A 16170-nucleotide genomic window follows, 5' to 3' on the forward strand; every position below is an offset into this window, starting at 1 on the left:
GCTGTGGGTTACCACAGATTGTAAGTCCCAAACTGCAAAACTGAGCAGAGGTCTGGAAAAAGGCTAGTACTGTCTGGTTCATTTCTTGACCCCTTTTTATGACTAGTCTGACTGGGACCTCTGCAGTTTGGGCAGGGACCACTGTGTCAAACTCATTCATAACCTGACATGCTTGGGGAACTGTCTGGCCAGAACGCATGTTATTAGCATCACAAGATAATATGTCAAGTCAAGTCAAGTCACCTTTATTTATATAGCGCTTTTTACAATGCAGATTGTCAAAGCAGCTTTACATTGATAACTGGTACATAATTTGGCTGCACAGCAGCTCTTAAATAATAGTGTCAATGCAGGCAGATCAGAAGCACTGTTGAATAAATGTCAAGAATACTATTGAATATCAAATGTCAAGTGTCCCCAACTAAGCAAGCCAAAGGCAACAGCGGCAAGGAACCCAAACTCCATCAGGTGACATCAGGTGGCAAACAAGTGGCAAATAGGTGTTAAAATGGAGAAAGAAAAACCTTGGGAGAAACCAGGCTTAGTCGGGGGGCCAGTTCTCCTCTGGCGAACAGTGCTTTGTTACAATCAGGTTGCTATCATAAGTCTGATAGGATTGCAATAATCAAAGTATTTTGTTAGGGCCAATATGTGCTCTGGACCACAGCACATTGTTGACTGTGTCTAACTGCACCCCTAGTCTCACTAACACATCAGAACCAATGTATACTGAGTGTGTCAGGTCAGGTAACACAAGCATATAGTGCTTGAAATTGTTGTGGCCAATCTCAAGGGAGACAGAGCAAACTCCAACACTTTTAACTGTTTTCTGTGAGCCACCAGCAAGCCAAAATTTTTGCTTCTTTTCAACCATAGGAATTTTGCAAGGCTTTTCCTGTAACAGTTGATACAGTTCCTGACTTATGGCTGACTTCTCTGACCAGAGTGCGATTACAGCATCCTCAACAAGTACTTCATTAACATGTATGCCCCCCACCAGCTGTGGATTATACAACTGGGTGTTAAGAGGTTCCAGGGCACACAGAAATGCATGTTTCTTCTCTAACAGCTCTAGGGGGATCTTGTTCTCATGAGCCATGTCTGCTGACTGGGGGCTAATGATTTGCATTTCCCTCACAGCGGGTGCCTCTTAATTCAGGTGGGCTTCCTTCACTGTCAGCTGTCTAGAGTCACATGTCCTTTCTACCTCCACTGCCTTGCATAGCTTCTGACCAGAACTAGTCTCCTCAATGGGTCGTGGGATTCTAGCTTGTGCCCACAATTGACAGCTGTGATAGTCAATTAGTGGTGTGAGCCTATTCAACAAATCCTGGCCAATAAGAAGTTGTTCTGTGTCAAAACCAACAACATAGAGAGGGTTAACTATCTTCATCTCACCAAAGGTTAACTCCACCCACACCCGCTGGTTAATCGGGGCCTGATCCTGTGTGTAGCTGGTTATTTGATCTGACAACTCTCAATCTTGAGCCACTTACCAAGTGAGTTAGTTACTTGGGTGAGTTTTTTAAACAACCCAGGTGACACCAAAGAGATTTCTGAGCCGGTGTCTAGCAGTGCGTCACATGTTAATACACCTTCAGTGGACACAGAAATGTAAATCCTTCTGGCTCTACCTTTCTGTGTCAGGTCACCAAGGAACTGACAGAGACTGGGATTTGGTCTACTGACATCTGATTGGTTAGGCCTGTAACGATGTAGCGGTTATTAATCAATTTATGGATGAAATATGAATATAATAATTCATAAAGCCTTATGAATAAATTATTATTCATATATCGACCCAACGGGGAATTAAACATATATTGTGCATTAATTACAATGAATTATAATCAATTACATATATGCTTAGTTCTGGTTTAATAATTATTTAGAGAAACTACCAGTCCGTCAAGCAAACCGTAGCTTCTCATAGAATATGAACGGAGTTATTCTCTGGCCATGAAAATAACTTGCTATTATAGCATCAAAGCATAAAGTGATCGAAAAATGTTAAAGTGACTTGGTCTTCAGTTGAAAGAACAAACAGAACAATCGAGCATGAATTAAGTGTTTAATATATGCAAACTACGAATACAGAGGTTATACGTCTAAATATTATATACAAGAACATACACGCATATGTACAAGAGTGGAAGTAGAGAAGGAAAGAGAGAAGGCAAGTAGCAAACTTACAAAACAGTCCTTGAGGCCAGCGCGGAAATCAGTTTCATCATCTAAGATTGAGAAACGGCAGTATACTTGCATTGGTTGTGCGTGTCAAATTTCAGTTTAGCGCTGGTGCAGTTCGTTGGCTTCTTCCGTTCCGCGGGAAGGTTTGAACTGAGGACTTGAGAGTGAGTTTCGCTGGAAGATGGCGGTCCCGAAGCTGAGCGCGATGGCAGCGTGTGGTCACCGGAGGCGTACCGAGCGAGACAATCGGGAGAACCCCACATGAATGATTCAGGGCCGTCGGAAGCACACCGGAGAATCCTGGTGTTCCTTTTTATGACAGATAGGCCGCCACACCTCCTTGAGGTGGAATGGCCAATGACATTGATGCAAAGTTGGCGGGCAAGCTCTTTCTTTGTTCGGTCTCCTGGATGAATTTGCATACTTAATGACTATCAGATCGGATTTCGAGATGGAGTCCGTTCTTCACAGGATCATTAAACACATAGAAAAATGCATTTGTCAGCTATGTGACACCTCTCAGTGAATAGCTAGAGTCCGGAGCTTTAAAACGAGATCAAACTCGATACATCAGAAATGCATATAAAAGAAGTTATGGTTTACAGACAAAATTCTATCATTAAAATGCACACTAGCACAAATACACTCATTTAAACACTAGGAAACATGCATAGGCCCTAAAATACATGATGGATATATTTCAGCATAGTTGTATTTTACATATACAGTCAAAAATGTATGATTGTGTGTTTCTGTATGTGTCTGTGTGTGTGTTTTTGTGTGTCCCTGTGTGTGTGGGGTGTTGGAATGTGGATCTGGTCAGTCTCTGGGGGGGGTGCTCCTTTTGAAGTCACCAAAGTGAGGAAGTTGGAGTTTTCTGTTTACCCTCGCAGGTCCACAAAAGTGTCAAGTGGGCTCATCTTATGGCAGACTGTTCGGAGCCGGGATGGTTTTACAACCCAGTCCAGCATGCTAAAAGCGTTCTGAACATTCCAAAGTTTATTGATTATCCTGATACGTGTGCATATGCTACAGGCCTTACAATCTGTTGCATGGTTCCCCCTTCCCTTGGCTCTTCCCCCCACCCTATCAGATAGACGTTAGGTGGGGGAGGGGAGGGGTGCTGGCCTAGTCATTGCTTTGAAGGAGGGTCTTTCTCTTTTGGGGATGTGTGCTCCTCTGACTTAAGGTCTTTGAGAGCTTTCGCAAGTATTTTCTGAATTTGCTTCAAATTATCCCTTCCTTCAGTCCCTTTGGACTCCTTTTTTCTTCTGACTGCTCTGTTTGTGACTGTCATTTGATCTATCTCTGAACCTCCTGTGCCTTTCCTCTCTGTGTGTATGTCTGCCACTCTTACCTCCTACATTTCTTGCGGATTTATGGCCCTGCGTGTCCTGTTGGAACTCACTGGACTTTGGCTGTGAGGGGCGACTAGGACGAGCTGGTCCGCTTTGGGGAAGCTCTGAACCTTCTAGTTCAAGGGGAGGTTCCCTGTAATGTTGGAGTTCAAACACATGAGTGCCTGGGTCCCTGTCCTTTTTGTCTGGGTGTAACTTCTCACTCTCCCAGGCTCGCATTGCCAGCTGTCTTAACTCTGCTGCAGTCATGTGGTCAACATCTACCAGCAGTGAAAGAGACTTCCTAATTGTTGGATGCAAATTACTCACAAACAGACTTTTAAACATCACATCCTCTTCTGCCCTAGGAGAATCAGCACCAGCAAAATATACTCACAATATTCTCTGGGTGATTCGTAGCGATTTTGCTTGGTCTGCAAGGCAGAAAGCCTGGAGACCGACGGGTTTTGATATATTGTGTATTCTGCTCTCAGGGCCCTACACAGTTCATTGTAATTACCAGCAATGGCAGGACTTTGTCTCTCCATGAAACCATGGACAGTTCGCATGGTTGTTTTCCTCAGAAGGAGTAGCTTATCTGCCATAGTGGCCTCCGGGATGTATGACAATGCATAGTTTACATCCTTAAGGTACAGCTCTATGTTACTACCGGGGTGTCAGGATTAAACACTTCAATGTCACGTGCTAATTCCCTAAGCTGACGCAGCCTACTGTCTCTGGACTGTGCTATACTATGGAAATCCGGGATGGAGCGACTAGTTTTTCCCCACACAGGTGAATCAGAATCTACTCCATAAGGATGGCTGGGACTAGCAGTGGGGGTTGAGCCACTGGCAGCTACCGCATCACCATGGATCTGATAGCGCTGTCTCTGTGAGGGGCTATCAAGTAGGGAATCTTTCACCTGTGGGCCAAATGAGCTGAAGTGCACACTTGGTGGTTCAGGTTCATGGGGTGTGTCCATATTTATGTCTAACTGTTCCATTCTCTTCCCTATTTCCTCTAGCCTCTGCTCTGCCATATCAGCTTTATCTGCCCACTCTCAGGCTCTGGAAGCAATTTTGTCATGACTGTTTTGTACTTCCAATAATTTATTGTCTGCCCTAGCCAAGTCCTCCCTGAGTTGGACCTGAGCCTGTTTTGAATCGTACAGTTGTTGTTTAAACAACTCTGACTGCTCGCGGGCATCAATACACAGTTTAAGTTTTTAAGTCCATTTTCAAACTAGAAATTTTAGACAAGGCTGACTTTAAGTCATCTTTGGCCTGCTTCTCACTGATACTCACTATCCTTAATTTGTCTGCCTGTGCTGACAAATCATTTTGAGCCTGAGCCAGCTCTGTTTGCAGAGCAGCTGTATCCTGGCTACTGGGCACAGTGACTGAACTTGAGCGTTCTTTCCTGAGCTGTTCAAGCTCAGTTTCTAGGTCTAGATTTTCATCTTTTAGCCTATTGATTTCTGCTCCTTGGCTGTCTGTAATATACTGCAAGTCTTCTTTCTCTGCAGACAACCTATTGGCTTCAACCTTCAAATGGTCATTTGCATGACGCAGATCAGCCAGCTCACTCTTTAGCTGTTGGATCGTCATATCCCTATCTTTTATCTGTTCATTAGCAAGGGATACTATGTCTATTGCTTGGGTTAACTGAGCAGCCCAATTTAGTGCTAAGCTAGAGAGGAGTTTGATTAGCGAGGCACCCTTTAAGGCCTGGCCTGCTGCTTCAGCTGTTAGCTGTGTTGTTTTGATTGTCTCTATGTAACCTGGATTCACAGCACTGGTCAGGTCTACAACCAGCTGTTCAGGTAGGGTTAACTCTGCCATTTTTGACCGATATTGTACTGCACCTAACGACTAGCTAATCTCAGTACTTAACACAAAAGTGTTGATAGATTGGTGTCACTGGGACACTGTCTCACACTGACTAGTGATGAGGATTTTAGCCCTTGGCTATGAGTGGTCAGAGGGAACTGCCCTTATCTGACACTTATCTAAGTTCACACAGAACGTTTTGATAGACTTAAAAGCTATCTGAGCCCTTTGCTATGCTTAGTAGTAGCAATTAGTTATAATTAGTGATTACAATCTCTGCTAACACTATAGTTTCCTGAATGAGGAAACGCTTTACCAGAAGTATGCCACTGTACAATGGTCCAAAGCTCAACCAACAATTCTATTTACTGCAAACAATTCAACTGCAACAAATCCCATTCACAAATAGCACTACAGCGCTAAGTGAGGAAACTATGAATCAGGCTTGGGAGGGACCACCTGCTAAGCAAACAGTAACTGACCAAACTGAGAATTTTAGCTTCCCGTTAAAGTAATTACTCTTACAACCTTTTAGGTGAATTTGTTGTGTTGATGAATCAAAGACTCAATTTCAATCTTAGCTGGCCTCACACAGGGCACCACAATGTAGTGATTTTTACTCCATTCACCTGTGACGTAGTGATTTTTGATCATGTGTCACTTAAGGTGTGGTTTATGAGTGTATCAGAGGACCCCCTCCCCCTTTTGTAATACAGGGCACCAGTTAAGAATACTATCTTAACAATTTAAGAACACTCCAAAAGAGCTGTTCAATAATTCAGAATTAATATAAAATGGAGGGAGTCGGTCAACTGATTTATCTGAAGGATTTGTGAGTCTGGTCAACTAGTAGAATCTTTGATCATCAACACAAAGAAGACACAGTTATAATAAAATCAATTAAATTTATTAACAATAAACATGCAAGAGTAAATACCACAACACTTAATAATGAAATAATGAATATGCACTTCTAAAAGATAGTAAAATAATAATCAAAGGACAATACTGAATTAAATCAAAGTAACAAATAAATAAAGTGAACACAGAATGGATAAATGCAATGCTGTTGAACTGAATGTAGAATGGAAGAGAATCGTGTGGGAATGCTTATTAGAGCCACCTAATGGCTCTGGTAAAATGGTGATAAATAACTGCTTATTTATCATTCAACAAATAATATTCCTATTATTTGTAACAAACTGACCTCAAGTAACTGTTATCTAAACAGGTTAGAAAAACATATGCTGCATGTATAAACTAATGCCAAGGTCTCTAGAAAAGAGGTTTGATAAGTTTATATTTACGTTCCACACAGTCGGGTGATCAATCCGGTAGCAGAGACGTCTTCCACTGATGATGCAGGCTGCGTGCAGTGGGAGGGCGTGGAGTTGCGATCCAGTAGTCGTGCCACGCTGGGCTGGAGGATGCTGAACTTCGGTTGCGCCAAGAGGGTCCTTTAGGATGGACTGGGCAGCTGGGTCAGATGAATCTTCACAGGTTCCTTTGCAGGATGGCTGCGTCGCTGATACAAGCAATGTCTGCTGATGCAGAGGTCCTTTGCGGACTGGGCTGCACTGCTGTAGGAGCCGTAAGGGTCAGATGAAGTCCCTCGACGCTGGGGCCCTTTTGCAGCTAGAGTGCAGCTGGAAGCAATGAGAAAGGTTTTGCTCGCAAAAGCTTCACCTTAACCGTCTTGTAGTTTCTTTCCTCGTCAGGTCAGAAACTCAGGACGTGGAGTGTCTGTTAATGTCTCCTTCCCCGACGAGTTGGAAACACAGAACAAGGGTGTGTCTACCCGGGGGACATATTTATCCCTTTCTGATGAGGAGGAGATTGAAATGTGGCGCCTTGCCGATCCTGGAGTGTGATTGGCTACTGTTATCTGAAGCAGCCCCGGTGTTGCCCACCCTAGTGTGGAACTCATTTGCATAGCATAAAGTACAGTGTAAAAATAGTGTCTTTAACATTTTACCCATGCATTATTTTTTACCAAACCTCTTTCAAATTATTAAAGGCATCGTAGGGAACAGATAGACACCAAACACAATATGAAATGGTTAAATCATCATCCATGCATTTGTTTATCTGTTAACAGGTCTGTCCCATGACCTGTTGTTTTAGCAGTCAGTAACCATTAACATAAACTGTGCTTTGCATGAAGATGGAGTGGATGTGATGCAGTTTAGATCAAATTAAGGCCTCCAAACATAGGTATGAATGGATTTAGATAGATCTCTGTAGCCTCTCTTTATTTCAGTCTCTGCTGCTCCATCCAGGAGGTCCTGAAGGAATTTTTATGGCAGTCCTTGCCTAAACCTTAGGAATGAGTTTAATGGTTAGAGTCAATGTGTCGTCCAATGAGAAGTCTTCTCCTTGGTTTTGGTGGGTGCAGAAGGTCCCCCTTCTGTTCTGGAAGAGGTGTCTGGTAGTTGTCCCAACATCTTATCTGATGTTGCTGAACATTTATTAATGTTCATTCACCAAAGATCCAATCACGGTGTGGCACATCTTCCTACACACCAGCAGTTAGGGAGGGGCCCTGTCGTAAACTGGTCCCTGGAATGCCATCTTGACTGGTGTTCACAACACACCTTTAAGTATATTTTGTAAATATAAACAAATGTTGATTTTGATGGCTGCAACACACTCCAAAAAAGTTGGGACAGAGGCATGTTTACCACTGTGTCACATCACCTTTCCCAATACTAATTGTTGCAGTTTTGCAAGTGGAATTTTCCCCCAATCTCGCCTGATTCAAGACAGTTGCTCAACAGTCTGAGACCATCATTGTCTAATTCTCCTTTTCATGATGGGTCATACATTTTCAATTGGAGACAGATCTGGATTGCAGGCAGGCCAGTCAAGCACATCCCTTCTACTGTGTAGAGTGTCTCGAAACCACTCTGTTTTAGCATGTGCAGAATGGATGTCTTGCTTCCCAGGAAAGACGTCATCTTGATGGTAAAATGTGTCTCTGTACAATCCCAATAAATGCCTCCACGCCAGTGGTACCTTCACACATATGCAAGTCACCCATGCCGTTTGCACTGATGCACCGCCGCCATTTGCGCCATTTAGAATTTCAGCCGCCGCCAGCCAATAATTTCCTAAGGCAAATTGAGCCGCCATCTGAAAAAGTTTGGCTGAGCCGGCTAGAATTATTTGCATCAAATAATAATTCTATCACATAGAGACATACACATACGAAATATATAAACAATACACGAGATCTATTTTCCCACTGGTTTCATAACAGCACAGTCTTGTGCTCGTTGCTACGATACACAGACTCACAGTGAATTGACGACCAATTAAAATTGCTTGTTTTCCGTACAGAAGAAGTGATGCATTTTTTTCTCGCACTGAGGTGAAATGGCGGAAAGAAGCAAGCAAGGTAATTTTGATCTCACTTCTCACATACTTTCCTAATTCCTACTTACTTTTTTTTTTAACTTAGGCCTACCCAGACTTTTGTTAAATCTTCAGGGCACAGTTGCACAAACACCTGAATCAAAGATTGATGTTATGAACCAAATATTCTGGAACGGAGAGATTTATAGCACTGAACGTGATATTACTGCAGTAACAAACCACCGTTTCCACATTGCTAATTCACGACGCATGCTTCAGTGTACATTGAAGTGAAATGTGCAAAACTTTGTCCAAAATAATACTGATAACAGTGTGTGTTTATATTAAGGCGAGACACGGCAGGCAAAAACATCGTTTTTTTGTTTTGTTTTTTGTTTTCCTGGTCAATTTTGAGATTTTTGGATATTTGTCTTCAATAACATGTCTTCTTTCAGACTTGTGGTGAAAAAAAGTCCGAAATACACATTTAGGTCTTTATTTTACTACACTTCGTCTGTTTGCGTCTGTAGATTTCTCATAAATTCAACAAAAGTTTGCGTTCTTGATCTCTGCCGTCACCCTCTCATCACATGCACCGTTAGGAAGATCTCTCTCTTCTGTACAATCCTGTTGGATCCAAATATGGTAATTTCCTTTTTATCAGCAACCAATCGTGAAAGTAAAAAGACTGAATGCGCGATCTCATTGGCTGATGATAAATCTTTAAAGCCCGTTTTCTCAAAATGACCTTTCTCTCATACTCCAAGTCCGAAATCTCCACTTCAGTAGTACCTAGTTATATTATGAAGACATTTACAGAGGGATTTGTAAATATATTATTCCTAGCCTGATATATATAACATTTTATTCCAAAAAACATGGCGAAAATCATTTTTTTAAGGCTATTGACACAGTATATTCTGATTTACAGGATAACAAAAGTAGATATCCATAAATCCCTCTGTAATTTTTTCCAATCTAATATGTGAACACAATGAAAAAATATTTTTAACCTGGCTTTATCCAATACTCAGATTTCGTTTTTTTTAAATATATGCAAATTAGCACATATTTCATTAGATATTGCCTAATTTGCATATTTAAACATTAAATTAAAGAAAACTTGTAATACATTTTTTTTTCTCATCTTAATGTAAGTAATCAACTGGGAAAGTTTCATGGTGATATCTGCTAGTTAAAAATTTTACCCGTAGTGTCTCGCCTTAACTATAAAGTTGAACAGCAAATTACTGTACATGTCATAAATATATGCATAATGTTACTCCGTGAAGTTTGACAAGTGTGCATTCTTACACAGCAGCAGGGACATTATTCACTAACGTTACAGTGGCTATTGAATGCGCCTAGCGCTATAGCTAATATTACCAAATAGCTCAAGTAGGCTAGTTCTAGTTCTAAATCTTCACTTTAGGTGTTTTGTGCAACCGTTCTTGTAAGTAAGAATGCCTTTTTGTCAGGACTATAATGCCATTTTGTCATTGTGTCAGGACTAGTGTTTTATGGATATTTTTGTTCTCTTTTAGGACGCGGAATTAACAAATATATCAGCACATCACGAACACATCTGCTTAAGGATTCTGGTGTGATATGGAGGCCTCACAGTGTTGATTCTGCTCGTAGCCTTCGTTCACATTTTTGGACATATATGGGCGATTTGTATGTGAACAACAATCACATTGATGACAAACTCTACTGCAAACTCTGCTTTGAAGCAGAAATGACAAAAGAACATGGAATGCTGTCAAAAGTGTACAGCTTGGGAGAAAAAACATCAAGTGGAAACTTCCTTGCTCATGCCAAAGCTGCACACAAAGAGAGTACAATATTTCTCAAAGAACAATCAAGTAAACTGACTAACTGGATCCAAACTGTGCCGAAAGGAAGCCCAGCTACTTCCCAGTTTGATGTTAATCGCGACATCGTGTTGTGGCTGTGCCAGGACCTGCTCCCTTTTGAATTAATAGAAAAGGAAGGTTTTCAAGCATTCAACAAGAAAAATATTCATCTCAATTTGCCAACCAGCAGAGCCCTTGCAACAACAGCCCTGGCAGATGTCTACATGGGTTTGAAGTCCAAAGTCAAAGAACAACTGGCAGACATTGTCAGTGGTACTATAATGTTAGATGGCTGGACTGATGCTCATCATCGATACCCATATGTTGGTGTGAGAATCTGCACTGTAGATGCGAACTGGAATTTCCTTCTGTTTACACTTTGTGTTAAACCTGTAGAAAATCACACATCAGAAAACCTTACAGTGTTTGTAAGGCAATTACTCGAAGAATTCCTTCCCAAAGATAAAAATGTGTTGCTCTTTGACACAACAGATGGGGCAGCGAATATGATTAAGTTGTCCCGGTTACTGGGCCATGAGAGAGTAACATGCGTAGCACACTGTTTACACAACTTACTCATAACAGACACTCTTACCAAAATCCCTGAAGCACAAGCCTTAATTTCCCAATGCAAAGATATTGTCAGTGCACTGCACTTCAAGGCACATCTAATAGAGGAATTTGTGTTGGAGCAGAAAGAGACAGACATATTTGCCAAGATTCAAGACCTGCAGGATGAAATTGATGCAGATTCCAATGATCCTATTGATGAAATGGATGATGCAGAGGATTGGCAGCTGGGAACTAAGAAATCAAAACAGGGCTCACAGACACACAAAACACTGAAGACCACAGTGCCAATACGTTGGAACAGTATCCTCAACATGATCAGAAGCTTAGTCAGTATGGAGACAGAAGTCACTGAAATCCTGAAGAGGATAGGAAAACCCTTGTTATGCCTCCTACCTGATGACATCAAACTACTTTGTAACTTAGTTAGCTTTTTGGAAGACTTTGAGAAATTCACTCTCATTATAAGTGAAGTCAGTCCAAACCTAAGTGCCATACCACTAATCAGGGCTCTAATCAAGAAAATCTGTGCAGTGGCTCCCAGAGATCCACTAATGATGAAGAGAGTCAAAGAACGAATAGTGAAAAACATGGACAAATGAATCCCCATGTCAGATCTGGTTAGAGCCACCGCAGTGTTTGATCCAGCTGTCAGAGATATCACTATGACGAAAGATGAAAGCAGAGAGCTGCTGCAGAATCTCCATGAGAAACTGAACTCCTCCAGGTGACATTGATATTTCCGTGTACTTGCTAACCACTTATTTTTCTCATGGTTTTGATTTTAACAGCCATTTGCCTTATGCATATATTTCCCTTTTCAGATTCAGTTCAACAGTGTTTGGGGTTGGAGATGAGAGGACAACTACTGATGGTGGTTCTGGAGGTCCTTCTGGTGGGAATGTGACCACGATGGAGATGTGGGAGGAAGTGCGAAATGCCTGCGACTAGAATTATTAGCAGAGGCACAAGAAGATGCAGAAGCTCATTCTTCAAGTTCTATCCTTGACCAAGAGATAGATGCTTTTCTGGCAGTGAGAACAAGAGACCAAGGAGCATTGGACTTTTGGCGAACCCATAGCAATACTTTCCCCACACTGTCCGGTATGGCCCGGTATCCAATCCTTGGAAAGACTGAGATCTAGTTAATCAGTATAACATAGATATCTGTAGACATGAAGTGGCAGCTTCAGCCATTTTTTGATGCAGTGGTAGACTGTTAAGTGACAACAGTTTTCCAAAGTAGTCCCAAGCTCATGTGGCTATTTTTTTAACACAGCAGCATGACGGTTTCTCATGCAGTGCCATTTGAGGGCTCAAAGGTCATGCACATTGAACAGAGGTTTCCTGCCTTGCCCTAAATTGCCTGAGATTTCTCTGGATTTCCCTAAATCTTTCCACAATACTATGTATGCTAGATGCTGAAAGACCCACAAGAAATTTGATTTTTTTTTTTTTTAATTGTTTTAGAATTCTCTCAAAATGGTGAGCCAATACTCATATTTGCTTGCAAAGACTGAGATGTTCCTTTTATACCCAATCAAGATACCCTCACCTATTACCAATTCACCTGTTTATTGTAGACTGTTTCAAAACAGTTTAACTTGAACATTCTATAATCTTTTCACTTTTATTTAGCCTCTGTCACAACTATTTTGGAGTGTGTTGCATCCATCAAAATCAAAATTTGTTTAAATTTACAAAATACAATGAATTTGGTCAGTGGAAAAATTGGAAATCTTTTCTTTGTACTTTTGTCAGTTAAATAAATGTTAAGGAGAATTAACAAATCACAGATTATGGATTTTATTGCATTTTACAAAATGTCCCAACTTTTCTGGAACTGAGGTTGTAGTACCTGTAGGAGCTTTTTTGTCCATTTGAATCTTTGCTGTCTTTTCTATCCACAGAAGAAGAGTCACTGGTCAGCCAGCAGGGGACGACATCTGTCATCACAATGGACTATTTCTATAAAGACTTTCTTGAAGGCCAGAACAAAAATTTTGCTAGTACTTCAGAGCGTTTTCCTCAATCAGAAATTGTCACAAATATCCAATGTAAATCATCAAGTTTTAAAACTGACCAATCAACTTGCACAGTCCGTGATTCCAGTCCATCCAAAGACCAACACATATTCAGATTCCCAGATTCAAGCCCTGTATCGGACACTATCATCCAACCACAGTCTCAAGAAAAAAGTGTTAAAACTATGAAAATGACAGTTAGTCAGTCCATTGGCACACTGTGTGCAGCTCTTGTCCAAGGGCATGATGGGCCTGTGACAGTAAGTGGAAGGATAGAGGAAATTTCAGATGAAGAGATCAAGAACAATCGTGAGACAGAAGAGGATATACGGAATATTCCCCGATTTAAGAATTACCAGAGTGGAAATCCATCCAACGTAAGTGTGGATAATAGCAACATACCTGCTTTAGAGATGTTAAAAAATGTTTACAAAAGAAATAATGAATTAGTAAGAAAACTTTACAATTTAATATAAAAGTTGGTATATTATATTATATTATATTATATTATATTATATTACTGTTACGAACCCCACCTTCAAAGAGCTCGCTAGGGAAGGGGGTAAGCAACATAAAAGGACACGCGAGACAAAAAGAAACAATTTATCCGTTTATTGATGCCGCAGCACTCGCGTATCACAGGCAACTATTCAGGTGGTATAAAAACAGCTCTCTGAAACAAGGAACATAAAATAAACAAACACAGAGATCAACAAAATAAGACAAAATAAAACAAAACAAACAGCTTCATAACATCAGCGGGCCATAAGTACGCACACAGAGCTCGTCAGGCACAACCGGCCGTCCGCGTCAGCTTATCACACGAGCCCTCTCTCAAGTGTGCGCCACGCTCACGTAGAGCTAAAGACAGTGGCAGTGGCAGCTACACGACAGGTGTTGTAGTCATAGGGAATTCCCAAGTGCGCACCACGCTCACATAAAGCCAAAGACAGTGGCGGTGGCGGCCTGGCGTCTGGAGATGTAGTCGTTGGAATCTCAAGTGTGCACCACGCTCACATAGAGCTAAAGACAGCGGCAGTGGTAACCTGGCGACTGGAGTTATGATGGAGGCAGCACAAGTTCGACACTCAACAGCACACACCCGCGTCTACACGCTCCCGTCTTATATTGAACCCAGCGCGTCGAAAATGAATGAGGCGCAGGTGCACAGGGGCGGAGCTTACCCTCGGGGAAAGAGAAAGACAAATTAATATAAAGAAAGAATACACACCACACTAAATAATAAATACAAAGGTTTTGGCCGTAACATTACAGTTGTGCTGCTTATTTTTTTTTATAGAAACCTTGATACTTTTTTCAGGATTTGATTAATTAAAATCTTTGTCACATTTTGCCACATTTCATCAATTTAATGCATCCTTGCTGAATAAAAGTATTTATTAAAAAAAAAAAAAAAAAAATCTTACTGACCCTAGATTTTTGAATGGTAGTGTATGCAAAGATGTTTTCTTTACATCAGAGTACATTTCTGTCTCTCTCTTGTGCATGTAGGTCCTGTGCGTGAAGAACATGAGTCCACGGGCAACAGTGGCTCAGCTGGTTTCTCTTTTTTCAAGGTTTCAGAAGGATGACAAACAGCCCATTCTGTACCGCTTGCTGACTGGCCGACTCAAGGGCCAGGCTTTCATTACGTTCTCTGGTAAGAGAAAGACTCAGTTGTGCCATATTATTTCCCATAACAAACATCCATATAGGCTTAAAGGTGCAGAATGTAATATTGACATCTACACTAAGTTCCAAATTATTATGCAAGTGACATATCAGTAAGATTTCAGTACAATAAACATTCAGATTTTAGTTTTTCTAAGAAAATGTTTGTTTCTTTGTTTATCCGTGTCTTTTTACATAACTGCTATCAATCTCAGACAAAATAATTTGCCAGGTTTATGGAAACCCTACTTAGAGGTTGTTCCACATCATTAAGCAAGTCACAGTTCTCATGCAATATGGGGAGGAAGAAAGATCTTTCTGAAGATGAAAAGCATGAAATGGTGCAATGTTGTGCAAAAGGCATGAAAACAACTAATATTGTGTGAAAACTGAATGGAGATTATCGAATTATCATAAGATTTGTGAGTAATTTAGAGCACAGCAGAACTTGGTCAGATAAAGGCTTATTAATGAAAGTTCCTGTCAAAAAAATTAATTGTATTAAAAGGGCAGCTATAAAAAAGCCAGTGTTGAGCCGCAAACAGGTATTTGAAGCTGCTTGTGTCTCTGGAGTCTTGAAAACCTCCATGCAGGCTGGCAGTTGTGCGTAAAGATGCATTTTAGCCACTCCAAACCAAAGCTCACAAAGAGAAACATTTACAGTGGGTTTACTAAACATTTACTTACTCAACTTCAAGTTGTTCCAAACCTGCAAGAATTTCTTTCTTAATACAAAAAAGAATATTTTGAAGATTCTTTTGAAGAATGTTGATGGGACCCCATTGACTGAGTTTTTTTTTTTCTTTTTTTTCTGTAGATGTCAAAAGCGCCCAAGCAGCTCTAGATATGTTAAATGGCTACAAGCTGCTTGAAAAGCCTCTGATCATTGAGTTTGGCAGAGAGAGAAGTAAAGAGACTGATGCACAGACTGATGGATCCTCTGTAGATCCCAACACCCCTTGAAAACAAAAAGATGAACAGTTCTGCAATGAGAAACCTGCCTAACTGTATTTAAACAGCTTTCATTCTTTTTTTGTAATAATAAATTGTATATGCTGTTTATTTGGAAATAATGTCATATTTAAACACTGTTCCCAAAACAAGGATAATTGTAATTTTTCTGTTGACCAGCAGATGCCACATATTAGATCTGCTGTTGCTACATGTAGTTTTACCTTTGCTTCTCTAAAATATATGCAAGATTGTGCTTGCAGTCAATGAACTCTGCAAGTACAGGACTCACCAAAAGGACCAATTACATTTCAGCGCAATGTTTGCTATGCTATCTTTCCTACATACTAGTTACACATTAAAATGAAGTTAAAATCAATGCAGT

General features: G+C 40.8%; 1 protein-coding gene across 5 annotated transcripts in view; it reads left to right on the forward strand.

Moving 5' to 3' along the window:
- Nucleotides 1-16164, forward strand: part of rbm41 (RNA binding motif protein 41) — a 77530-nt gene extending 61366 nt beyond the window's left edge. For 4 of the 5 annotated variants that reach the window (XR_007181194.1, XR_007181192.1, XR_007181193.1 and 1 more), the window contains 3 exons: nucleotides 10258-11866; nucleotides 11964-12243; nucleotides 13050-13188. Coding sequence is in view for 1 of the 5 variants with exons in the window: in XM_048165345.1 (XP_048021302.1) it covers nucleotides 13050-13540; nucleotides 14676-14823; nucleotides 15652-15797 (785 nt within the window). In the remaining 4 variants the exon portion in view is untranslated. Of the gene's footprint in view, nucleotides 1-10257; nucleotides 11867-11963; nucleotides 12244-13049; nucleotides 13541-14675; nucleotides 14824-15651 lie in introns of those variants that run through there. The other variant, XM_048165345.1, reaches the window with a different exon arrangement.
- The last annotated feature ends 6 nt before the right edge of the window (nucleotides 16165-16170 follow it).

This window comes from Megalobrama amblycephala, linkage group LG18 (genome assembly GCF_018812025.1).
Source record: "Megalobrama amblycephala isolate DHTTF-2021 linkage group LG18, ASM1881202v1, whole genome shotgun sequence".
NCBI classification, from domain to species: Eukaryota; Metazoa; Chordata; class Actinopteri; order Cypriniformes; family Xenocyprididae; genus Megalobrama; species Megalobrama amblycephala.